At 41.2% G+C, this 26,846-nt stretch overlaps 1 protein-coding gene across 1 annotated transcript in view; it reads left to right on the top strand.

Annotated features, from left to right (window-relative positions):
* wdr18 (WD repeat domain 18) overlaps positions 1 to 26,846 on the top strand; it is a 90,627-nt gene that overhangs the window by 50,490 nt on the left and 13,291 nt on the right. The window contains exon 8 of the mRNA XM_024421108.2: positions 20,626 to 20,792. Within this exon, the coding sequence (XP_024276876.1) occupies positions 20,626 to 20,792 (167 nt within the window). The remainder of the gene's footprint in view (positions 1 to 20,625; positions 20,793 to 26,846) is intronic.

Raw genomic sequence — 26,846 nt, 5'->3', positions numbered from 1 at the left:
CCCCACTACCATCGCCGCCCTCACCACCACAGACAGACAGGTGATCGTGACTGGCATTCTCTGCATCGTAATTAACTTAATCCAACGTCTGTTGCTATGCGTCTAAGGCGAACCGCTGATTGAGACAGTATTTAGACTTCAAACGACCCCCTCCTCCCACTGCTGTCTGCACTGCTGCTCCTGTGTGGATTAAACTGCCAACTTCACTAATCCTTAGTGTCTATGTGAGCTCAGTATTACTGGCCTGCTGTTGTCTCGACTAATATCTATTATTCCTTCTGCAACCACCATTGATCAAGGAAGGAGTGGGCTGGAAAAGTGGTGAACCGGGCAGACTTGAAGACCTCAAGGGAATGGACAAGAATAGCCCACCAATGTTACGATTTGCATCGTATCAACAAAATATTTTATCTTGTTCTTGGTCCATTATGGTAGCCAACTGAGTTTTGGGTCTGTTTGGAAGCTCTTTGACAATATTTTGTCATCAACACTGAGTAATTGTATGAGTCACACGTTCCTCACAATGTTTGAACCTTTTTTGGGGAGGGACAGACTCTACAAACTGTTGGCACTGCTGCAGCAAATGTCACTTTGCAGTTCTAAAGCACGACTGCTGCTGAAAGGTGAAGAGCACAGCAACAACGTGGCTATCACTAGACATCGGTGTTAACAACACCAAGAGAGTGATATCCTTTACTCATGGCAGTCCAAACAAATTGCCTCAAGTTATGTGCTGTTTACTTGAAAACTTATAGAAAGCACTCTGGAGCTCCAGATCAGATGCCAAAGAGATTAGGATCTACCTCAACTGCTCAACAACGGCTCTAGTATAGAAAACTAGTGACTGCTAGTGTGCATTAACAAGGTATTTCGGGCCAAGGACCTGTAGAAGAAATCGGTGCTGTACTCTTCTCACATCCTCCTGCCACTTTCCCACAGACGGCTTTGGCATAATCTTCTGCACTTTCCTTCTCAGCTCTTGTTACATGCCGCTTAAAGAGTGATTGAGAGTGGCACCTCAAGTTTGTGCCAGAGTGGGAGATCCCGCATGGAAGTGGACAAGAGCCTTGTGTCGAAGTAATTGTCTGGCAGTGTAGACTGCCCTGAACCACTAACTCAGCAATCATATGATACTGACCTGGCATTACAATGAGGACACCCCAAAGTTCATTGGCACAAGTTTAGATGGTTATGAAAGGAATTCTTCTCTTACTGCATGGTTTGTATCAGGAAACTCAGTGTCTCTTTTAACCAAAGAGTTAAAATCATGTTACTGAACATGTTTCCTGAGCGGTGAAATTGACAAACCGCCCTTAACACCCGCTCGCTTAACCCAGAAGCCAGCTGCACCAATGTCAGAGGAAACACTGTTCAACTGACGGCTGAAGTCAGCCTGCAGGCGCCCGGCCCGCCACAAGGAATCGCTAGAGCGAGATGAGCCAAGTAATTCGCCCCCCAGGTCAAACCCTCCCCCATCCCGGACGACGCTGGGCAAATTGTGCACCGACCTATTGACCTATTGGCCTCTATTGACATAGCCTGGAATTGAACCCCAGGCTGTAGTGACAGCGTAATCAATCCATCAAATGTATTTATAAAGCCCCTTTTACATCAGCCGATGTCACAAAGTGCAACACTGCGATGCAGTGCCTTAGACCGCTGCGCCACTCGGGAGGCCAGATTTAGCCACTCTTGAGTACAATGGACAAACAAAACAGGGTTTTGAAGAAGGCAACATGCCAAAATGCATTGGTTTTAATAATAAAGGAGGATTTTCTTAAATCAACTTCCATTGTTCCCAAGAGTGGCTGAATATCCTCTCTGTGAACCTTAAAGGGCAGGATAAATTGGTCTATGAAATTCTGATATCATCCCATCAGGATTTTCTTTGTTTAGTTTGGTGGCTGCAGACTTGCTTGGCTAGTGTATGTAGCTAGCGCATGGCCCAAAAATTGTATATTTCAATGTGCTCGACATTCATATCATTCAGAGATATTACCTCTGCTCACACATGCCAAAAAATGCACACAATCCAAACACTGTTCTCGGGTGCCTAATCTTTTAACCCGCGTCACATTTCATAGTACTCTAAACTTGAGCAAACGGTTTCAAGTGAATGCGCTACCACAGGGATTTGACCTAAAGCAAGTGCAACACACAATCCAATCTCCATATTGCTTTCATGATAATTGGTAAGATTATCTCCATAATCGCCCGGGCCCTAATTGTATGGTTTCCGCCTAGGGCATCGATTGGATATTATGCACGTCAGAGTATCTGCAGTGTTTTGGCAGGGCTCGAGCCGCGCACTCCCCTCCCCGTGTCGCTGCGCCCCTGCTTCCGTGACCCTGCTTGGCAGCAGGCATAATTTATGAGCGTGTGTAGGAGGGGCCAGGACCATTAGTGTAATTCCAAGTGGGAGCCAAGTCCCGGGGATCGATATCTGTAATTGAGTGGGAGATAATTAGCCAGCCCTTATTACCACAACAAGGAATAAATATACTCTCCTCAGTTACCCCATACACAAACTACATTTTAAACGGTCCCCAATGCTTAGATGTTGTGAAATACAGGTAAGTCTCATGTAGCTCACTTGCTTCCTTTTCCCCGTTCTTCCTCCATGGGTTGTCGCTTGAAAAGGAAAAATTGCACAACTTCCCTGGAACCACATTAAAAACCTGTTGATTGGGATTGCACTGATATACTCTGGTTACCACGAGTGCTGCTGTGCATAATATATGCATCAACATAATGTTGATGGGAGGGACTAAGGCAGGAGGAGAGCAAATCTACTTCCTATTTACGCAGATTTATCGCCGTCCTTATTAGCACAACGTTGCCCTTGTCTTCCCCTCCCCCCACTGACCTTTTATTATTCATGATATATCTGGTTTGTTAGACTTTGTGGATTGTATTTTTGTGCTGATAAATGAACAGCAACCTGTTGTTTTTATTGGCCCAATCCCCGCATTAATGTACAGGTGGGTCTGTTCCCTCCCTCCCCCTCTCGCTCCCTCACACTCAATTCTCAAGACTTTATTGACATGGCAAGTTAAATGACTTACGTTGTCAAAGTATACATAAAACATAAATGGTGGGACCAACAGGAATTATAATAGTAGTAGTGGAAATGGGATTAGCATTAACAGTAAAAACAATATTAATGACAACACATTAACGCAATAGTAGTAAACTAACCTCAACATGACTGAGAAGCCACATGACAACTAAATGGGAAATATTATTGACATTACATTGTACTTTTCAATGGCTGTCCCTCAGGTTGTGGCAGGAGGATACATATTTGGCTGCCAAAACTGCACATTACGTAGTCTTTTATAGTTTCAAATTCTTTCCTGAATGATCATTTTTGGAAATAAATATTCTCTTAGGTCTGAGTATTTGTCATAGTGTAATAGGAAATGCAGCTCTGTGTCTACCTCTCCCCCGGAGCAGAGTGAGCACAGCCTGTCCTCTCTGGGCAGACCGGTTTGCCTGTGACGACCGGTCTCTATAGCCAGACTGTGCTCACTGAGTCTGTACCTAGTCAGTGTTTTTCTTCAGTTTTCTATCAGTCACGGTGGTGGCAGACTGTTTGGAGCCAAATAGCATTGACGTTTACTTAGATTTTTTGGTGGTGTCTTTCCAATAGTTGATATATTTTTATTTTTGCTTTGTGATGATTTGGTTGGGCCAGATTTTCTGAGTGATGTCTTGAGGCTCTATAGGGTTGGTTTGGGTTAGTGAACTGAGCCTCCCAACCATCTGGCTGAGGGGACTCTTCTCTTATTTCATCTCTTGATATTGCAGAGCTATGTGATGGAATGTTTTGGGTTCACTTGTTTTTAGATGTTTGTAAAAGTTGATGGCTCTTTTTTTCTATTTGAATAAGGAGGGGGTATTGGCACAATTCTGCTCTACATGTGTTATTTTGAGTGTGTTGCAAAGAACAAGTATTGCAAAACGCTGCATGCAGTATTTCGATTGGATGTTTGTCCCATTTGGTAAATTCATTATTAGAGAGCGGGACCCCATACTTAGCTGCCATATAGAGCAATTGGCTCTAACTGATTGGAACATTTTGAGCCAGATTCTAATTAGATTTTTTTTTATTTTATTTTTTAAATTTGTTCCTTTTAATGTCATAGAATGCTCTTCTTGCTTTGTTTCTCAGCTCATTCACAGCCCTGTGGAAGCTACCTGTGTTGCTGATATTTAGTCCTAGATACAGTTGAAGTCGGGAGTTTACATACACTTAGGTTGGAGTCATTAAAACTTGTTTTTCAACCATTCCATACATTTCTTGTTAACAAACTATAGTTTTGGCAAGTCGGTTAGGACATCTACTTGGTGCATGGCGCAAGTAATTTTTCCAACAGTTGTTTACAAACAGATTATTTCACTTATAATTCACTGTATCACAATTCCAGTGGGTCAGAAGTTTACATACACTAAGTTACTCTTCTGTGCCTTTAAACAGCTTGGAAAATTCCAGAAAATGATGTCATGGCTTTAAAAGCTTCTGATAGGCTAATTTACATCATTTGAGTCAATTGGGGGTGTACCTGTGGATGTATTTCAAGGCCTACCTTCAAACTCAGTGCCTCTTTGCTTGACATCATGGGGAAATCAAAAGAAATCAGCCAAGACCTCAGAAAAAAAATTGTAGACCTCCACAAGTCTGGTTCATCCTTGTAAGCAATTTCTGAACACCTGAGGGCACCACGCTCTTCTGTACAAACAATCGTACGCAAGTATAAACACCATGGGACCACGCAGCCATCATACCGCTCAGGAAGGAGATGTGTTCTGTCTCCTGGAGATGAACGTACTTTGGTGTGAAAAGTGCAAATCAATCCCAAAACAACAGCAAAGGACCTTGTGAAGATGCTGGAGGAAACGGGTACAAAAGTATCTATATCCACAGTAAAACAAGTCCTATATAGACATAACCTGAAAGGCCGCTCAGCAAGGAAGAAGCCACGGCTCCAAAATCGCCATCAAGCCAGACTGAGGTTTGCAACTGCACATGGGGACAAAGATCGTACTTTTTGGAAAAATGTCCTCTGGTCTGACAAAACCAAAATGGAACTGTTTGGCCTTAATGACCATCTTATGTTTGGAGGAGGAGAAGGGGGGAGGCTTGCAAGCCGAAGAACACCATCCCAGCCGTGTTGTTGCGGAGCCCCATTTCCACATATTTTTCCACCGGCACAAGGCTTGATAAAAATTAAATATTCACTTTTTGAAAATCTACCTCTGATTTGCAATCCAAAGGGTTCCAGCTACAACATGTAGTGTCGTTTTGTTAGATAAAATCCTTCTCTATATCCCAAAAGGTCTGTTTAGTTGGCGCCATCGATTTGAGTAATCCGCTCGTTCTACATGCAGAGAAAGGAATCCAAAAGCTACTGCTAAACTTTGTTAAAACAAGTCAAAACACGTTTATATTTAATCCTCAGGTACCCTAAAATGTAATTAAACTAATATTTCATACAGAAAGCAGTATGTTCAATAGGAAAACGATATTAGCAGGTGTGCGTCCTCTTCGTCGCACATGCACAGACTGATTTCCAACTGTGAGTCCCAGTATTAAAACTCCTACTTCTTCCTCGTTTTGGAAGAAACGAGCCTGAAACCTTGAAACCAAAAAACAATTAAACAGCAGCAGTACAATAACAAGTGAAGCTATATACAGGGAGTTAGTCGAGGTAATATGTACATGTAGGTAGAGTTAAAGTGACCATGCATAGATAATAAGCAGAGTAGCAGCACCGTGAAAGAGGGGTCTAGGAAACCCTTTGATGAGCTTTTCTGGGGTCTTATGGCTTATGGCTTCGGGGTAGAAGCTGTTAAGATGCCCTTTGGACCTCGACTTGGCGCTCCGGTACCGCTTGCCGTGCGGTGGCAAAGAGAACAGTCTATGAATAGGGTGATTGGAGTCTTTGACAATTTTTAGGGCCTTCCTCTGACACTGCCTGGTATGGAGGTCCTGGGTGGCAGGAAGCTTGGCCCCAGTGATGTAATGGGCCATACTCACTACCCTCTGTAGTTACTTGCAGTCAGAGGCCGAGCAGTTGCCATACCAGGCAGTGACGCAACCAGTCAGGATGCTCTCGATGGTGCAGCTGTGGAAGTCTTTTCAGTCTCCTGAAAAGGACTTCAAGCATTGTAAATTCCAACATGCAACGTAAAAATATTTCATAACTGATTTTTTTTACCTTCAAAATGAGAAACACTCACAATCCAACAAGAACTATTAAAATAGGACTTTTCAATTAACGTAAACTCTTGTTTTGCAAATACGATTCTCTCTCATTCTCCTCTCTCTGGCTGACCCACGCAATCGCTTGATTGCTTGCATAATTTCTGTCTCTTTTTCTTCCTCCCCCTTTTTCCTTTTTTGACATTCCTCTCTCGCCCTCTCTCTCTCGCCCTCTCTCTCTCTCGCCCTCTCTCTCTCTCGCCCTCTCTCTCTCTCGCCGTCTCGCTCGCCGTCTCTCGCTCGTCGTCTCTCGCGTCTCGCTCTTGCCGTTTCGCTGTCCCTCGTCATCTCACCCCCTCCCCTTGCTTCACCCCTCTCTCGCCGTTCGCCATCTCTCTTTTTTCTGTCTTTGTCTGTCTTTGTCTTTCTCCCCCACTTGAGATTTCCCATGATGTAAATGCATTATTCAATTACCTTGTTGGCTGAAAGACTAACAAAAATTGGGACATAAAGCTGTGCTCCTTCCAAACATGAAAGTAGAGCCGCAGTTTAATTCCGTTTTTTTATCTGGGCTTTCCTGCTCAATGAGTATGGCAATTTAGCACACCACATCAAATGTTAAAGCTTGTATAGCAGAAGGCTGAGCCTGTCCAAGTGACTTCTGGTAATACAATATTCATTCTCTCGTAGATTAATCTTTTCTGCTGAACATCATGACAAGGTAAATAATGATCCAGCAGAAATGTTGATGCTGAATCTCAGATAAGACAGAACAAGGAGATACCTACCCACTGGCAATTTAGTTGAGAAAGCAGTTTGGTTTCCTGTCTCATGCAGGTGTGTTACATTTTTACTTTAAAGAGGAGCTAAACTCAAGCACCAACTCGAGTTGAAAATGGCCTGTGTAGCATCGATATCAGTCAATCATTTAAGTCTAATGTCAAAATGCACTACAATTGTAAATAGCATAATTTTGGTCATAAGGTATCTTCCAAATCTGATTTTTGTGAGATTTTGAGAAACTGGGATGTTCCTAGATATTTGACTGTTGGCTTTTGATTTCAATCATGCCCATGAACACGGAATGGGAACGGGGCTAGGGAGAATTGTCATGCACAGAAAAACAGCTGGGCTGATCGCACTCTATCCAATTGTGGCAGCAGAATCAAACTAGACACTTACACAGACCTGACCTGCCCATTGTGTAGCACCTCTAACTTGTTTACATAAGACAACACATCGCCAATGTTATGAATAAAGAACACATGGCCCCTCAGCCCTTTTGTCAAGTGGACACTTGATGATATGTTTGACAGTGATCACTTGAGTCTGCCATTGTTTTAGGCAAAATGAGAATTCAATTGAGATGATGCACACTTGCCACTTTAAAATATACCAAAATTCAAAAACCCATTCACGAGCCTCTTGTGTCCCGTCGCAACTTATTTTGTAACGTGATTTCGCTATGAAACACTACCAGACAGATGCACACTCCAGTAATAGATAGTGAGCAAGTTGGAAAAACAAAACAGTATCGCTGTACTCCAGAACAAAAAAAGCACTCATACATGTAGCCACTTGCCGGTGACTTGATAAGCTGATTTATCCAACGTAGCTTCCCTGCTAGCTAGCTCTACTAGCTAGCTTAATTGACAAACAGATGGAACTTAGCTAGCGAGTGATTTTGGGCACTGATTAACAGTGTGGAGCTTGTCCGTTATGTACGATAGTTTGACAGTTTGCTGATGAAGTTCTAGACATGTTCTCAGAAATCAGTCCATACTAACAGCGTGTTTCTAAGCAATGTTGGGTCAGCTAACTGCAGCAGCAAACTTGATACTGTATGCACTGAGTGGTTTTCATGCACATTTTCTAAATTGAGAAATACTGCTCTTTCAATCACAAAACACCATAGCTAGATGTAAAATTGTGCGACCAATGCCGCCTCTGCAAAAATGTCAGATCAAGGGAGGTGTAATTATCTTTTTTTCAGGGCAAAGTAGCAGTGGCTATGTTGCGGCTAAAGGAGGGACAAGCAAAAGCTGCCAGGGTACGATATAGCGAATATAACACACCCACATCGAACCACACCCCCAAGATGCAAATGTAGTTCTTAGTTTTTTTATTGCTTCGGTACTATTTTCACAAGTATGTGGTGAATTTTCAAAACTCTTAGTACAAAACTCCAAACTGGTAACACTTGTAATGCAGCAACGTCTTACATTCAAAACCTTTCATTGTGCATTCATTTTGTTTGTAGACATCTTTCACCATACAACCATTGATCCGAAATATAAGTTTACTGTGAAATATACACTACCGTTCAAAAGTTTGGGGTCACTTAGAAATGTCCTTTTTTTGAAAGAAAAGCAAAAAAATGGTTTGCTTTCAGAAATACAGTGTAGACATTGTTAATGTTGTAAATGACTATTGTAGCTGGAAATGGCAGATTTTTAATGGAATATCTACATAAATGGGCCTCTGTACGACTATCAGCAATCATCACTCCTGTGTTCCAATGGAACGTTGTTAGCTAATCCAAGTTTATAATTTTAAAAGGCTAATTGATCATTAGATAACACTTTTGCAATTGTTAGCACAGCTGAAAACCTGTGCTTATTAAAGAAGCAATAAAACGTGCCTTCTTTAAACTAGTTGAGTATCTGGAGCATAAGCATTTGTGTGTTGAAGGCTATGAAGGCTATTCCCTGCAAGAAATTGACAAGAAACTGACAATCTCGTACAATGCTGTGTACTACTCCCTTCACAGAACAGTGCAAACTTGCTCTAACCAGAATAGTTAGAGGAGTGTGAGGCCCCGGTGCACAACTGAGCAAGATGTACATTAGTATCTATTTTGAGAAACGGATGCCTCACAAGTCCTCAACTGGCAGCTTCATTTATATACCCCCCTTCGTTTCTTTCTTTAACAAAATAGGAGAATCATATCAAAAGCAATGTGCGCATTGCATTGGGAAAGGCAATAACTTTTTATATGAACATGTGAAACATGTATTTCTAGATGAAACACTGATTTTAAGTTTGGTTAAAAAGTGACTTTTCTTTTATGTACTTAGTCAATTGAAAATGTGCTTAGTGTTTTGAAACAACTGCCTTTTTGATTAAATGATTTTGAGTACAGATTTTTTTAAATGTTCCACATAATTGTAAAATTTTCACCAGAGCGATAAAAAAAACAACTAAAAAACAGCAGAAAAGCCCAGGCAAAATCTGTCACAAAAAGGTGGGTCTCGACCAAGAGAATTGAGTCAACCATGTCAGAATTTCTTAAAATGGATTTAGACTCTGGCCGGTTTACCTCATCCACCTCTCGCTCAATCTTATGTTGATTTAAACAGAAATTATTCAACAAATGTAACCGGCTACCAAGATTTTTGTAGGCCTAGTTGCGATTGTTAACCAATTGGTGCCCTGTCTCAAGCCTTTGACTTTACATTTCACTCCCAGTACCTTATTAATTCTGCTCAGTAATGTTTGTTTTGGCTACACTATGCAAATTAATTACATTGACGTTTTGTCAGTTTCACCCTCAATATCAGTGATGCGATGCCTCTTCAATCTTAAATAGAAGCAAATTCGTATGTATCCCAAGTGTGGTTTGTCAATCAGCGAATCGGTAATGCAGCCTCTGAGATTGACCTCCTGAGGTTAGCCAATGGATTTTAATCTCAGGAGCCCAGGGAGAAGTGTCTGACTGCAACTCCTCAAAGTGACAGGCCAAAGACGAGGGGAGCAGGCCGAGTCAAACAAACGCGCTCAACTGAATAGTTTTGGGTCTCCACTTTCAGAGTGAAATGCCAGGCAGAGTTGCCGAGTCTATATGGCTGTGCGCTTCCTAAGCAAAACTCTCCCTTGAGAGGGGATTTGGTATGCCAAGCGATTTAACAGTTAAAGGTTGCCTGCTCTGTGCATACGTCAGGGAGCGATAAATCAACACCCACCATGTTCTTTTCCTTTTTAACCTCCCTCCCCTGGCGTGAAATGACTCTGGCAGCAATCTGGGTGCGCTGATGAGGAATTACAGCTTCCCTCCCTCCCTTTGTCAATTTAGCTGCTGATGTAAAGATTTAAAGTGGGAGCGAAGATTAATGCTTTGACAAATTGGTGACTTTCCACCTTTTTGTCTTCCTGTGTCTACCCTGATAAGCTGAGACGACAGATGTTGCCAAGGCCTGCTTCCACTATTGTAAGCATGCTATAGTTTTTGGTGTAGGAAAATGTAAGTTTTATAATAACTAAACACTGCTATAAATGACACAGCTTTCAGTGTTACGTCAATGCGGTGTGTAGTAGGCTATTTGTGAACTGCATAGGTCTAATATCAAAACTGAGAGTTACTGGGACATGTTTGTGGTATTATGTTTACCGGGGTTGTACTGGTGGGTATAGGGCAATATCGCAAGCCGTTTTGTCAAAGGCAGGAATCCAAAATATTTACTCTACCCAAATTCCTTTGGGGACTTTCCTCAATGTATTTTCAATAATGTAGCTGGAACAAAAGGGGGTCTCTGTCTCACTGCCACATGTTTGTCCTACAAGCCTGGCTGAACTGGCAAACACACTCTCGATTCCCCCCTCCTTCTCTGCCCATTCACTCTATTTCCCTACCTTCTTTTCCAACACTTTCTCATTTGTTCAGGTTATTTGTTTTGTTGACCCTTCATCCTGAACCAAATATGATTGTATCACTTTTCTTCTACAGGAACATCGTAACACGACAAATTTCAGGAAAAAACGGCATCCGTGCTAGATCAAACAATGATGGGATGAAGTTTGTCATGTTAAATTAGGATTTTTAAGTCCATTTTCAAAGAATTAAAGGTCAAATATGGTGAAAATGGGCGTAATGGATTTTTTTATATACAGGAATGGTTTAAGACATGCAAATATACAGAAAAGACGACAATTAATTTTTCAGCGACAGTTCTGACCTGTAGCTCCACCAAAGACTTTCCTCAGATGACAGACCATCTGACAAAACTGCGGGAGACCCCACTCAACCAGGAAAACGGTGACTATCTAAGCCAGAGATATTGAAACTCTAGGTAAAAAAAAAAATTTAAAACCTTTATTTAACTTGGCATGTCAGTTAAACTTCTTATGGCTGCAGGGGCAGTATTGAGTAGCTTGGATGAAAGGTGCCCAGAGTAAACAGCCTGCTCCTCAGTCCAAGTTGCTAATATATGCATAGTATTATTAGTTTTGGATAGAAAACACTCTGAAGTTTCTAAAACTGTTTGAATGTCTATGAGTATAACAGAACTCATATGGCAGGCAAATGCATTCATTAAATAAATAAATTAAAAATCCCACAATGTGATTTTCTGTTTTTTTTGTTGGCTGACTATATACGTTTTTGCCCCACTGTATATAGTGGAGGGAGAAAAGGGGTGTGTTTCATAGTTTACAACCTATGTCTCTTCACGTGGGCGGGCCACTGAGTCGGGCCTAATTCACTCATGAAAACCCAATATTCACATTTTAGAAGCTAAAATCACATTTCATCCCATCAGAGAGAATTTCATATTCAAACATTTAAATTGAACAATTCCATGTGAATCCGATAACTCTGTGTAGACTTTACACTGTAGTGTTTGTCATCTTATCATTGATGAAAATGTCTCAGATGACAACCGAACTGACATCATATTCATTAAGTACCACTGCATATGTTCAATTGATTGGATTACCAGAATATAGTTCATTTCCCCCAAAAATCTCTATGTTAACCAAGGGGTTTTCAAATGTAACATCAGTAGGGTAGAGAGAGGAAAAAGGGGGGGAGAGGTATTTATGACTGTAACCAAAAAGGTGTTAACTTCTTGGATATAGGGGGTGCTCTTTTAATTTATGGATAAAAAAACGTGCCCGTTTTAAGCGCAATATTCTGTCACGAAAAGATGCTCGACTATGCATATAATTGACGGCTTTGGAAAGAAAACACTGATGTTTCAAACTGCAAAGATATTATCTGTGAGTGCCACAGAACTCATGCTACAGGCGAAACCAAGAAGAAACTTCAAACAGGAAATGAGCAGAAGTTTTGAGGCTCTGTTTTCCATTGTCTCCTTATATGGCTGTGAGTGCGCCAGGAATGAGCCTGCCCTTTCTGTCATTTCCCCAAGTTGTCTGCAGCATTGTGACGTATTTGTAGGCATATCATTGGAAGATTGGCCATAAGAGACTACATTTACCAGGGGTCCGCCCGGTGTCCTTTGTCTAAATTGGTGCGTAATCTTCAACTGGAGGCATTTTCCCATGAGATTCAGAAGAGAACGCACACTTCCACGAACGATATATCATCGAAGAGATATGTGAAAAACACCTTGAGGATTGATTCTAAACAACGTTTACCATGTTTCAGTCGATATTATGGAGTTAATTTGGAAAAAAGTTTGGCGTTTTGATGACTGAATTTTCGTTTTTTTTTTGGTAGCCAAACGTGACGCACCAAACGGCGCGATTTCTCCTAAACAAATAATCTTTCAGGAAAAACGGAACATTTGCTATCTGAGTCTCCTCATTGAAAACATCAGAATTTCTTCAAAGGTAAATTATTTTATTTGAATGATTTTCTGTTTTTTGTGAAAATGTTGCCTGCTGATGCTAACGCTAAATGCTACGCTAGCTATCAATACTGTTACACAAATGCTTGTTTTGCTATGGTTGAGAAGCATATTTTGAAAATCTGAGATGACAGTGTTGTTAACAAAAGGCTAAGCTTGAGACCTAGCATATTAATTTCATTTCATTTGCGATTTTCATGAATAGTTAACGTTGTGTTATGCTAATGAGCTGCGGGGATAATTACACTCCTGGATACAGGTTTTTTTCGTAGCTAAACGTGATGAACAAAACAGAGCAATTTGTCCTGAACAAATCATCTTTTTGGAAAAACTGAACATTTGCTATCTAACTGAGAGTCTCCTCATTGAAAACATCTGACGTTCTTCAAAGGTAAATGATTTTATTTGAATACTTTTCTTGTTTTTGTGAAAATGTTGCATGCTGAATGCTACACTAAATGCTACGCTAGTTATCAATAATCTTACACAAATGCTTGTTTTGCTATGGTTGAAAAGCATATTTTGAAAATCTGAGATGACAGTGTTGTTAACAAAAGGCTAAGCTTGAGAGCTAGCATATTTATTTCATTTCATTTGCGATTTTCATGAATAGTTAACGTTGCGTTATGGTAATGAACTTGAGGCTGTATTCACGATCCCGGATCCGGGATGGCTAGAATCAAGAGGTTAAAATATATTTGATATTTTTGAAAGTAGCCACCCTTTATGACAGCTTTGCACACTCTTGGCATTCTCTCAACCAGCTTCATGAGGTAGTCACCTGGAATGCATTTCAATTAACAGGATTGCCTTGTTAATTTGTGTAATTTCTTTCCTTGATGTGTTTGTGCCAATCAGTTGTGTTGTGACAAGTTAGGTGTGGTATACAGAAGATATTAACAATTGGTAAATTGCTATTTGGTAAAAGACCAAGTCCATATTATGGCAAGAACAGCTCAAATAAGCAAAGAGAAATGACAGTCCATCATAACTTTAAGACATGAAGGTCAGTCAATCCGGAAAATTTCTTCTGGTGCAGTCGCAAAAAGTGCTATGATGAAACTGGCTCTCATGAGGACCGCCACAGGAAAGGAGGACTCAAAGTTACCTCTGCTGCAGAGGATAAGTTAATTACAATTAACTGCACCTCGGATTGCAGCCCAAATAAATGCTTCAGAGTTCAAGTAACAGATACATCTCAACATCAACTGTTCAGAGGATACTGCGTGAATCAGGCCTTCATGGTCAAATTGTTGCAAAGAAACCACTACTAGCGGACACCAATAAGAAGAAGAGACTTGCTTGTGCCAAGAAACATGAGCAATGGACATTAGACCAGTGGAAATCTGTCCATTGGTCTGATGAGTCCAAATTTGAGATTTTTTGTTCCAACCGCCGTGTCTGTGAGACGCAGAGTAGTTGAATGGATGTGTGGTTCCCACTGTGAAGCATGGAGGAGGTGGTATGGGCGTGCTTCGCTGGTGACACTGTCTGTGATTTATTAAGAATTCAAGGCACACTTAACCAGCATGGCTACCACAGCATTCTGCAGCGATACACCATCCCATCTGGTTTGCGCTTAGTCCCACTATCATTTGTTTTTCAACTGGACAATTACCCAAAGGGATTTTTTTACCAAGAAGGAGAGTGATGGCGTACTGCGTCAGATGACCTGGCCTCCACAATCACCCGACCTCAACCCAATTGAGATGTTTGGGATGAGTTGGACCGCAGACTGAAGGAAAAGCAACCAACAACTTCTCAGCATATATGGGAACTCCTTCATGACTGTTGGAAAATCATTCCAGGTGAAGCTGGTCTAGAGAATGCCAAGAGTTTGCAAAGCTCTCAAGGCTACTTTGAAAAACCTCAAATTAATTTTGGTTTAACTCTTTTTGGTTACTACATGGTTCCAGATGTGTTATTTCATAGTGTTGATGTCTTCGCTATTATTCTACAAATATGATTATTAGGCACTATTGCCTAGCCCTATTTAGGCCTATTGGAACGTGAATGCCAGCCAAAGGTAGCTTTTCCCTTTTTTAACTTCTTTATTGATTCATTGAAATTATCGTAGCATTTCTGCTGTCAATACTGTGACCACAGTACAGTAATTAGCCTAGTCTACAGTAACACTAGTTACTGGAAGTTTTCTGTGGCATTGAAATGTAGAGACGAGGGCACTCGCGTGGCGCCCGGTCTATCAGTCAGGAGAATGGCGCATTTGATTTCCATGTCCCCCAGCTTTACACATTTCTTGTTATTGACATATCAGCATCTGGCTATTCATTACACTAGCTAGCTAGCTGTTCTGGCGATTGCTTTGTTAACTTTATTAGAAGTAGCCTACGTTTTGAGAGGTGGAAAATGTGCGCAGCTATAGCCCCGCTGCCCAGTGATCCCGTGGGATACTAACCCCTCTCGCTCTCGCTCTCTCTCTGCCTTGTTTGTGTGCTGTGCTATCCCTCCAATAATAGCTTGAATAATAGGCTAGCTGGTCCGAGGAGTTTTCTAGGAAGAGACCATGTTGTTTTTTAAGATGAGGCTGTGGGCAGCTAGCATTCATAGCTTATGACTGTACACTCCCAGTCAGTAATCTTTTGGATGTATGAGAAGGCTTAGGGCTGTTACTATGACCATATTACCATCACATCAATGCAAATCAAACAATCAATGAGAGCCCTGGCATTGAGTTTGAGCGGGATAGGATCACCTGTTGTAAAACGAGACAAATCCTCATAGCTGGTTGGTGCATGGAATGAAATAAGTGTTCCTATAAGCCCATGTTGCACAACATTTCTATAGGCTATGCAATTTCGTGAGAAAGGAGTTTTGATGGCCTTTATTAAAAAGAGGAGGATCCCATCAGCTTACTATATTTATTTCTCAACTTTCCTAATATTAAGCACATTGCTTCCCTTTACAACTGGTGCAACCTACCTGCCTGGCATGAAAATGAATCACTGGACAATTCAAGTGCATACGGATGACGCATTTTTTTTTTACCCTGTCCCTATTCCCAATGGTACATGATAATGAACCATTCTAAATCACACATTATTTAGTATATGTAAAAACAAGATTAATTTCAGAATAGTCTGATGGGTGAAAATATTATCACTTGTGAATGTTGCCCAGTGTGTGCAGACCAAGGCATGAAACATCGCATGCATTTTTAAAAATTGTATCGTATTCGCATGCATCATGTCGCCTAGCCCATATGTTTTGATAAGGTTTGATAAGTGGCCAAATAACTCATAACGTAGCCTATAAGCCCAAGACCCCTGGAACACGGTTGGAGAGCCCATAGTCTACAGAGAGCCTGGTGAAACGTGTTCTTAGAAGCCCAGTCATTGCACAATCACATGTAAAAATGTGTATATATATATATGAGTTTTGAATGTTATTAACACAGAATACCCGCATGTGCGTATTCCCTCTGAAATCGTTTGATAAAAATATCCTTTCTATTTTATTCAGCTATCTTACTATAAAATAATACCACAGGAATTATAAGCAAATCTTGCCTGCTAAATGAACTAGTGTAGCCCACAGCCATATGGCATAGCCAGATCAGGGCATAACATAAGGACTCCGAATATGCTATTCTGTTCTTCTGAAATAGGCTACATATTCTTCACATAATGTTTCTTTAGACCTGCCTAAAATAAATGATAGATTTTTTTGTGATGGCATAGGCTATATTAAATAGATTTATTAGACTTTTCAAAATGTAGATGTTCCAAAGGTCTGCATCAGTAGGCTATGCGTGGATGCCGGAGATGCTGAACATATTTATTTGAAATAACGGTCAATCACCATTTAGACTGTCAGTTATTTGCATGACAATCACCGGCCGACAACATTTCATGACCGCCACGGCCCTAGGTAGGCTAGTCCCCTGGATAGGCTAGTCCCCTGGATAGGCATTGAGTTCGACAGCTAACGGGTTGTATGTTGTAATGAACAAGCACTGATCAATCCATCCCTGCCTCTCATGTTTTACATTACAAACTGCTGGTTATTATTATGATATTACAGCTGTGATGAATAGGCCAATACCTTGAAAATCACCGTGTCTATTTATCACGCTATCGAAAACTTGACGTGTAATTTGATTGTCAGAACATTTTGTTGCAAAATAATGTCATAGGATAGCTATACTGTCTAAAATGCTGAACATGTGTGCAATTTTTTGCAGTGCCATAGAGATGACACCGATATGTTCTATGGCAAGTGCACTAGGTGGTTCCCCTAGAGATATGTCACAGAGCAATTGTTTCAGAATGCCTCTAAAATGCACATAAAAAGGTGTTTTTAAAATGAGTCGAAATGAGATTGCTATTGGTTGTGAATAGGCTACTGGGTGGTTGTTGAGTTTTGTAACAGTTTGCCCTGTTAAAATGTGTCATACACCCCTTTAAGGAGTAGCATTAATCCTGGAGCGCTTTCCATTGGGTGTTTTATCTGCCCTTGATAGATTAGAATTACAGTGTCAGCTTGTGTACAGTACACGCTCCCTCAAGATGTCCATATTCTACTCATGAATACTTTCTCTTTTCCACTGGTGTTTATTTTTCAGTCTATGATGCTAACTAAGCGGGGCCAGTTAATTAGATTGCATGGGCGCACTGAGGGAACCTTTTGTTTTTATTGAGGTATTTGTCTTCTTGACTGCAACAATTTTACAGTGAAGCTCAGCCAACTACGCCAACGTACGACTGGCAATTTGTTCCAGTCGGCACTTTTTGGGTCTGTGTTTAGCGTCTCAAGAGACAGGAAGTTCATTTGCGTTTGCATATGCAATGACGTTTGATGCTATATCCTACGTTCATTTGAACGACTCCATTTTTCTTTTCGATCTCTGACACACTTTCTTTCAATGCCCCTCTCTCTAACCTCCGGGAATTACATGAGAATGTAAAGTAGGATGGATAGCTGCAGACGGATTTAATGCTGCCAAAAAGTCAAGTCTTCTCATGATGTTAGAATGGCTAACAATGTTTTGACCATTTTCACTCAAGTCAAGTATGATTACTCCTGGGCTACAACACCCAAAGACTTATTCACGTAACTTGACAGATTACCCTGATTACCTTCTCTTACGATGCACCGGAGACGAAAGGAATGTGCGTAGAGCGTACTCCACTGTGCGATACAGAGCTGATTAATGTAAACCTAATAGTGAGATGAGGGATGTTCCAAATGGATGTTGATGACCTAATAAAACACAAACGTTGTGAAATGACTCATCTCGACTAATAAATGCTGGCCTCCAGCCAGCTAGGACGGACGAGATATAAGAAAGATATCTATGCCTTCGAGGACCAGTCAAGTAGATTGCACATCTGGTATCCTAGTGGTTAGAGCGTTGAGCCAGTAACCAAAAGGTCGCTGGTTCGAATCCCCGACCCTACAAGGTGAAACTTTTTTGTAAGTCGCTCTGAATATTATAGTGTTATTGAGTAACATAAACTTCTACTGTATATACGAAACTCAGATCTATTGATTTATCAGTTTGGTCTGCGTTGTGTTTTCCTTTTAAACTGGGATTTTAAAGTTCGGCTTAATATCAAATTCACATGTTCATTGCGCTATTATAGAAATGTATTAAGGTTACAAGACAGCAAGTATGTCTGCCATATCATACCTGATGTATCATACCATTGTAGTGGGCATGGCCAATGGTGCGGTCTCCGATCTAAAATATTAAATGCCCTCCTCTGAAATAAAATGTTGCTGTTTTAAAGCAAATTTCCTGCAATTGTTCACATTTTGACATGACTTATGCTGTGTTCTGATGCCATCTTAGTGACTCAAGCAACAAAAGTATTTAATCTTGTTAGTTCTCAGAGTATCTTATTTAGAGAAGAAATAGCTCCACTATCTTTTCTACGTACTTTCTATCTGGCTTTAGTCGTTTAAGTTTACCATCCCAATTTTTTTTTTTTTTTATATTTATTTTTTTTTAAATCCGCGCCGGCCCACCGCTTCTAAATAAATATAGGGGAAACACTGATGATAAAGTAAAAATTGACACCGACCTTACCGATCACTTATCGCAAGCATTTTGCTGAAGTTTTTCATTACGATAAGTAGCCTATACTAAAGCAATGTGAAACTTCTAATTAAATAATTTCGCTAATATGGGTGATTGTTAATGGGACCATAAATGGCTGCAACCATCAAACTAGTAGGACTAGTTTAAAGTATAATAAAAAATATTAAACAAACTGTTGTGCACAATGTTATAAACGTATCATTCTATTTATCGTTATCGCATCAATTTATCAAGATTTGGATTTTTATCCATATTGCCCAGCTCTATATTGTATGTGGTATAAATCACATTGTTGTGGGATCACCTCCTCTAAGAATATGAATTCGACTGTTTGAAAAGGTTTGAATCCTAAGCAACCTGCCTACACAAGTTTGAAGTACAGTACACCAACATAGCTACTGTAGTAGGTCAAAGTTGTGTGCTGGAAAACCTTGCTAGAGCATGGATGAAGTAGGCCTTGTGGGGCTCATGTTAATGTCCTTTCTTTTTCGGCTTCAGACCTGCCTATTTCTAAGTTAAAACGTAGCTTTTGTATTTGATAATAGATAAACCCAGCCTAGGTTTATCATACATTTAGATCCCTTCTGACTTAGTGTATTGCAACTCTATTTTAGCCTGGGCCTTTTTTTCTATTTTGGTAATGTGAAAAAGGAGTCACCATAGGAGCTCAGTGGCGCAATGATTTGTGATTATGGTCCTCTCTGCGCTGAGATGGTTCTCACCTAAGGCCATCAGTTGGAATTAGTCTGTGTCAGAGCCCCCATCGAATTTATATTCTCCATTAGTTTCTTGTGAACTAGCGCTCGATTCGGGGCATGCAGAAGATACCTGAATGCCCCCTCCCCGTCTAGCCGCCAATACCCTGAGGAAGATGTTTCTATCCTGGCGGACAGATGGGCAATTCGGATGATTTGATGGCCGCTTGTGGAAGACTGACAGTAATAGGCATATAAAAGATTGTCTGTTTGAGTTTAAGAGCACTAAAGCTCATGTAAGGCATCGTAAAAAAAAATATTGACAGGACGTGGGCTTTGTGGGAAAGTTATTCTTTCCGTTTTAGAAAGCAAATCTCTGCCTTAAGTAAGGAAGGCCAGTCGAAGGGTTGTGGGCCGAGTAGAGATTTCTAGTTCAAGTCCCTGATTCCCCCCTCTTCAGTTTAATCTTTCCTCATTCCCTTCAGGCAGGTGAGGTTTGCAGGTTGGCGGCGTGCCGCTTCGATTCTTTAGAAGCACTTCAACTATCATCTACAACTTGATGATGTAGATTGCTTGCTGTTTGTATGGACGTAGTAGAAAACGACAGCTCATGCTTGCTTTCCAAAGCGCTTGACAGCACAAACTCATCAAAAGGACGAACAGAAGCTTGGATCTATTTTGCCCCATCACTTTAAGAAGCCTGGGTGCTCCTCGACCTTGGTGCATTTAAAAAAAAAAATCAACTCCTTAAAGCGAACAGTGGGAGAGTGTTCTCTTAAGCTTTTTAATGGGAAACGAGAGCCGTGTTTTCCGGGTATCTCGTTACGCTCACCATCAATGACACTGTTCAAAGTCTCTTGTAAAACTCTGACCATGCCCCAGTTATGGCGGATGTGAACACGGTGGGGGGAGGGAGGGAATGATGGAGCACATAAAGAAAACGTCTCCCCCACTTAGATAATTACAAGGAGGGGGGGGCTGAGGGTGTTCATGTTCATCTTTTTCTTTCCTTCTCTCCCTCCTTTCGCCAGTTCTGCCTGTGCCCTTTCCTTACTCTTACTCCTCTCTCCCTCACAGGTCCAGTCACAAATGCCCTCATCATCCCTGCCCCTGCCAACATGTTCCTGCCTGACAGCCGCCCGGGCATACCCCTGCCCCGCTTCAGCCGCCACCTCAACCCCTCAGAACAGGGCGAGGGCGTGGAGACCGGAGGAGTGTGCCTGCGCCTGGCCCCCCACACCCAGGTCACAATTTTTGGTTTATCATCAGTGTTTCCCCTATATTTATTTAGTAGCGGTGGGCCGCTGTAGCTAAATCATTGCCGCTGTGATTTTAAAAGGGAATGAGAAGGTAAGGTATTTAATCTGAATTTGTTCGATGTTTGTCAGTTATAAGCAGCTGTCCCATCACTGATATCACAGGACAATCATGAGCACGACCTGGCAGTTTATTGACATACCTGGTGTCAATACCTCTTGCAATGAATCCATGCCTTGAGGGGATTAGAATTTAAGAATATGTATAGTAAGCATCTGTTTTTGCTTACTGTAGGTAACTTTACTTCTCCCCGTAACCACCCACTCTAAATGAATTGCTGCAATGTGGTGACGAGACAGCTGTTAGTGGCACACGTAATCCTGGCAGTGTCAAAATCCATTACACAAGGCTATATGAAATGGTAATGGAGGGGTCTTTGAATTACCTACCACCTGCCCACTCAGGGTTTCTACCCTTCGCTTACCACTGTGCTGGCCCAGTTTTTTTCCCTCCTATCGCTCTCCCTCCCCTCGCTTTCTCATAGGTCGCTTATTTCCATAATGGCTAATCTCAGAGCTGCTGGGTTTATAACTGTCGCTGTCGAGAAATGAGCTTTTCACCCGTGCTCCGAAAGCCAAAGAAACACAGAATTATTAGAAAAAATATATTAATACTAATAGGATTTCCAAAAAATGATATTGCCGTCGTGCCCCCGGGGCATGCCCGTCATCACAACACACTCTTTCTGATCGTGCGCCGTGCTGCGTGCAAATTACACCGCAAACAATTCCAAATGATTACCTTTTAGTTTTCCTTGTTATTTGCTTTCTTCTGGCATGTGTACATGGATCTGTGGGTGTGTTTGTATGTGTGCATACGAGTGCCTACACATTAATTTGTGTGCGAATGTGCTGCTACACTGCAGAAAGTGGAGAAGTCATTCCACTGTCACAAGTGCTGAGTGATTAACTGAAATTTCTGTTATTTTTCCGTTGTTAAACAACTAATTGACCAACGTAGGTTCAATTATTTAAATTCCATTTTGTTTTTTTACTGTGCGCACATTGTGCAGTTACTATAGAGATAGATCAGATCAAGCCTGAACTGTGCAATGTAATATGGAGTTGTAGTTTCCAACAGGCCAATATTCTACATAGTTCAACGCAGAAAATGTGGTCATTAACTACAATGACCATAATCCATTGCATGCCTACTTGTACCGTCTGTGTTTCTTCTACGTGAGGTTAGTGTGGGGCACACTAACCTCCCGAGTGGCGCAGTGGTCTAAGACACTGCAATATCTGGTTTGAATCCAGGCTGCATCTATCCGGCCATGATTGGGAGTCCCATAGAGCGGTGCACAATTTGGCCCAGCATCGTCCGGGTTTGGCCGTCCATTGTAAGTAATAATTTGTTCTGACTTGCCTCGTTAAATAAAGGTTCAATAAAAACACAGAGAAGAATGTGGGATAGAGAGCAGTTGCGAGGTATCTCTACTTAGAATAAGTGATTGATAGTTGGTATTCAGCAGTCATAAAATTATGCCATATTTACTTTGAAGAACTACTACTTGTGATTTTATCAGACTCCATAGCCAGCAGCTCTATAGAGATGAGATGATGACTTGGAATGAAATAATAAAATAAATGTAATATACACAATTGAAAAACTTTATTCAGGGAGAGTAATGTGAATAAATCATGGTTACCCACATAATGCAGAGTGTATTTATTGTAAAAAAACATATAAATATATAATAACTATTAGACATCGAAAACCATGATAATATTTTTCATAAGCAAACCGAGCTCAAAAAACACTAAACGCTCAGCACCAACTGTCACAAACTGTGTGGGTGCCAGTGGCTTGCCCTTAGATGAACCAGAGGCCAGTCTGGCCTGGGTCCAGAGAAGAGGGAGTGAGAACCCATTAGCGAGCGGGCTGCCTGGGGTGAAGGGTCAGGGAGAGGGAGGGGAGATAAAGCCATGCCGGGGGACAGTCACTCTCCAGGGGGGTTCTTCTGGACAGAGGATGGGGTGGTTCCCTGTGGCTTCTCTGGTGGGGGGCATGGTTGGGGTATCTCCATGTAAAGCTAATTGGACAGTTCCTCTGGGGTGGGGTCAGAGTACTGCGTTCAAGGGAAGATTAAGGAAACGGGTAGATAACACAAATGGCGATAGGAAGGGTTTTATCTCTCATTGAGGAATAGCTGATGGGTGTGGGAAAGAGCTGAGACAGAGTGTGTGTGTGGGGCGCCGTTGTGTCGGGGAGCATGGTATTGACCTACACTACATGACCAAAAGTATGTGGACACTGCTCTTCGAACATCTCATTCAAAAATGATGGGCATTAATATGGAGTTGGTCCTCCCTTTGCTGTTATAACAGCCTCGACTGTTCTGGGAAGACTTTCCACTAGATGTTGGAACATTTCTGCGGGGACTTGCTTTCCATTCAGCCACAATCATTTGTGAGGACGGGCAGTCAAGTTCTTCTACACCGATCTCAACAAACCATTTCTGTATGGACCTCGCTTTGTGCACGGGGGCGTTGTTATGCTGAAACAGGAAAGGGCCTTCCACAAACTGTTATATTTAAATATTTAATATTAAAATACCTGTACACTTACCTGTGAACTCCCAGCTGCTCACATGTACCGTCGGGTCTGAATTTATTGACACCTTTTGATGAAGATGAGCAAAACTGACTATAAAATAAATCATACAAATACTGAGCTATATTGTATGCTCAAAAATATAGGGAACTTATATCAAAAAGTGTGTCCCCTGCTTCACAGTGGGATTCGATAAACTATTAACTTCCATTGCTATATCAACGATGTGGAGATCATTACAGCCTAAATTACCTTCTTTTCATCCCCGCTATGCAAACGAGGCTGATTTCTGCAGTAATTAAGCTGTTTAAACAAGTTTTGTTTAGCTAATAGAATGGAAAACATTACTTCAAACGACTTTTGGGTCCCTTGTTAAGATTACAACTGCATGAAATCAATGTCTTAAACGTTGCTACTTTTCTGGGAAATAGCAAAGAAAACGTGTAATCTGCTTGGCACGTTGTTACTTACCTCACAGGTTACAAAGTCTGTTAATTTCCACTCCTCCATTCATATGCAAATCATTTAGATTCTCACGCTGGTATGTCTGGCTGGCATGTATTGCCCTTCCCTACACTGAAATGCTATTATTTCAGTAGCCCTATATTTTGATTCAGTGGACCATTGTGGTTGAATATATATGTATCTGTTATAGGTCCTAGGAATGTATAAATAGCTTACAATTTAAAATAATGAACACCTTGTGAAAAAGCTGTGAAAACCAACCTGGAAATATTGAAGATTATAATATATAAAATTGTCATTTTTTTGGGAGGTTCTGTCAGTCTTGAAGAGGGAGACTGCAATGTTCAGGCACTGCTGCTCTCTTTGTTCTGAGTGTTTGCAGTGCTAGTGTTTTTAGTTAATCTGTATAATCTCGCATATTATGTGCCCAGTATGATGGAGCAAGAAAAGGTTCTCAGCAGATAATGACAACAGTAGCCGTAGATGATGTAATGAAAAGTTGCAGGGTGGTTGGTAATGGAGGACATCAGGTGGATCCACGTCTGGGTGTTAGGCAGAACACCTTGGTCCTGGAGAACAGGAGCAGATTTAAAGGGAACAGGGTAGGAAACCGTGTTGTAAACAAGCAAACACACAGGTTAAACTTTACTGTGAGGCAATTGGATGTAGAATTGTGCTTTTCAACAGTTTTGGAAGGTATAGCCTAGAAGCTGGTCCCCCTCTGACTCGGAGCAAATCAGATTGATCCGAGCTTACTCGCTATGGTGGATGGGATACCGCTTGGGGGGGGTTTAAGTGATACAAAAATAGCAATAGGCAAACAATAACACTAAGTCAATCACATTTGAAAGACTACAGTATATGCAATAATTGAATATATAATTGCATTGTTTACCACAGTCAACAGCTGCGGCTCCCGTCCAATCTCGGAGGCCTGGACTCTGCTGTTAAGTGCAAAGACAATTTCCTTCAGGTTGTTCTCCTACCGTTCCCGGTACCCGTCAAGGGACTTGCCCATGGCAGTCTTGAGTGTCTGGTTGGTCCATTTATCCAAACCTGGAGGAAGGGGTAGGAAAAGGATATCTATTGACAATGTAAGATATTGAAATATATCTGATTATGTAACATGAAAAAATAAATCAAACAAACCATTGGTGACAGAATATAACCTATAACACCCGTACCTTGTTCCAGCGCTCATGACCTCGTTCACTCAAGATGGACCTCAGGAGAACCGTTGGTGTTGAAGATGTCCATCACCTTGGAGGTGGCCTCGCCAGTGTCATCTTTTTTTTCGTCCATTGTGCTGGAGTAGATGGCTGCCATTTTACAGGCTCCTAACCAATTGTGTATTTTTTTTGAATTATTTATAACTTATTTTGTTCAGTCTTTTTACCACTGTCTCCTATGACCAAAAATAGCTTCTTGATATGAGGACAGAGATTACTCACCTCGTACTGGACAAAGATTTTTTCGTTAATGAGTCGGACACGAAGGATTTACTTCAGACACCCGGCAAGGCCCGGGGTGCTTTGTACGGATCTGATGGCAAGTGAGTAATCCCCTTCTACCATCAGTCCTATTAGCCTACGTGCAAACATTGGATAACAAAATGGATGAGCTCTGATCAAGACTATCCTACCAACGGGACATAAAAACTGAAATATCTCGTGTTTCATCGAGTCGTGGCTGGTCGACGACATGGATAACATACAGCTGGCTGGGCTTTCGGTCCATCGGCAAGATCGAACAGCTGCCTCCGGTAAGACGAGGGGTGGCGGTCTGTGTTTTTGTAAATAACAGCTGGTGCACAAAATCTAATGTTAAGGAAGTCTCGAGGTTTTGCTCGCCTGAGGTAGAGAATGTCATGATAAGCTATAGACCACACTATCAAGAGTTTTCATCTATATTATTCGTAGTTGTCTATTTACATCCACAAATCGATGTTGGCACTAAGACGGCACTCAATTACCTGTATAAGGCCATAAGCAAACAAGAAAATGCTCATCTACCCCTAGTGGCCGTGGACTTTAACTTCTTGAGTGTAGGAGGTAGGATTTTTGTTTTTGGCTAACAAACGTACCCATTTGAAACTGCCTATTTCTCAGGCCCAGAAACTAGAATATGCATGTAATTGTCAGATTAGGATAGAAAACACTCTAAAGTTTCCAAAACTGTCAAAATATTGTCTGTGAGTATAACAGAACTGATATTGCAGGCGAAAACCTGAGGAAAATCAAACCCGGAAGTGCTGTTATTCCTGAAAGCTCTCTGTTCCATTTGCAATATGCAATGCCTCCATTTAAAGGGATATCAACCAGATTCCTTTTCCTATGGCTTCCTCAAGGTGTCAACAGTCTTTAGACATAGTTTCAGGCTTTTATTTTGAAAAATGAGTGAGAAAGATAACATTGCGTCAGTGGATAGCTGGGTGTTCGCAGAGTGGGGCAGCCATTGTCTCTCCCTCTCCTATTGAAAAAGCGATTATATATTTTCAAAACAACCTGAGGATTGATTATAAAAAACGTTTGACATGTTTCTGTGGACATTACGGATACTATTTCGAATTTTCATCTGTGATGTCGTGACCGCGCGAACCTGTGGATTTCTGAACATAACGCGCCAAACAAATGGAGATATTTGGGATATAAAATAATCTTTATGGAACAAAAGGAACATTTATTGTGTAACTGGGAGTCTCGTGAGTGCAAACATCCGAAGATCATCAAAGGTAAGCGATTTCATCTATTGCTTTTCTGACTTTCGTGACCAATCAACTTGGCTGCTAGTGTTTGTAATATTTTGTCTACTGAGAGAGATGTTCTTACATAAACACTTGTTATGCTTTCGCCGAAAAGCTATATTGAAATCTGACACGCCAGTAGGATTAACAAGCTAAGCTGTGTTTTGCTATATTGCACTTGTGATTGAATGAAAATGAAATATTTTTAGTAATTTAATTT

This window comes from Oncorhynchus tshawytscha, linkage group LG05 (genome assembly GCF_018296145.1).
Source record: "Oncorhynchus tshawytscha isolate Ot180627B linkage group LG05, Otsh_v2.0, whole genome shotgun sequence".
NCBI classification, from domain to species: Eukaryota; Metazoa; Chordata; class Actinopteri; order Salmoniformes; family Salmonidae; genus Oncorhynchus; species Oncorhynchus tshawytscha.
This window is presented reverse-complemented; position numbering and strand designations above follow the sequence as displayed.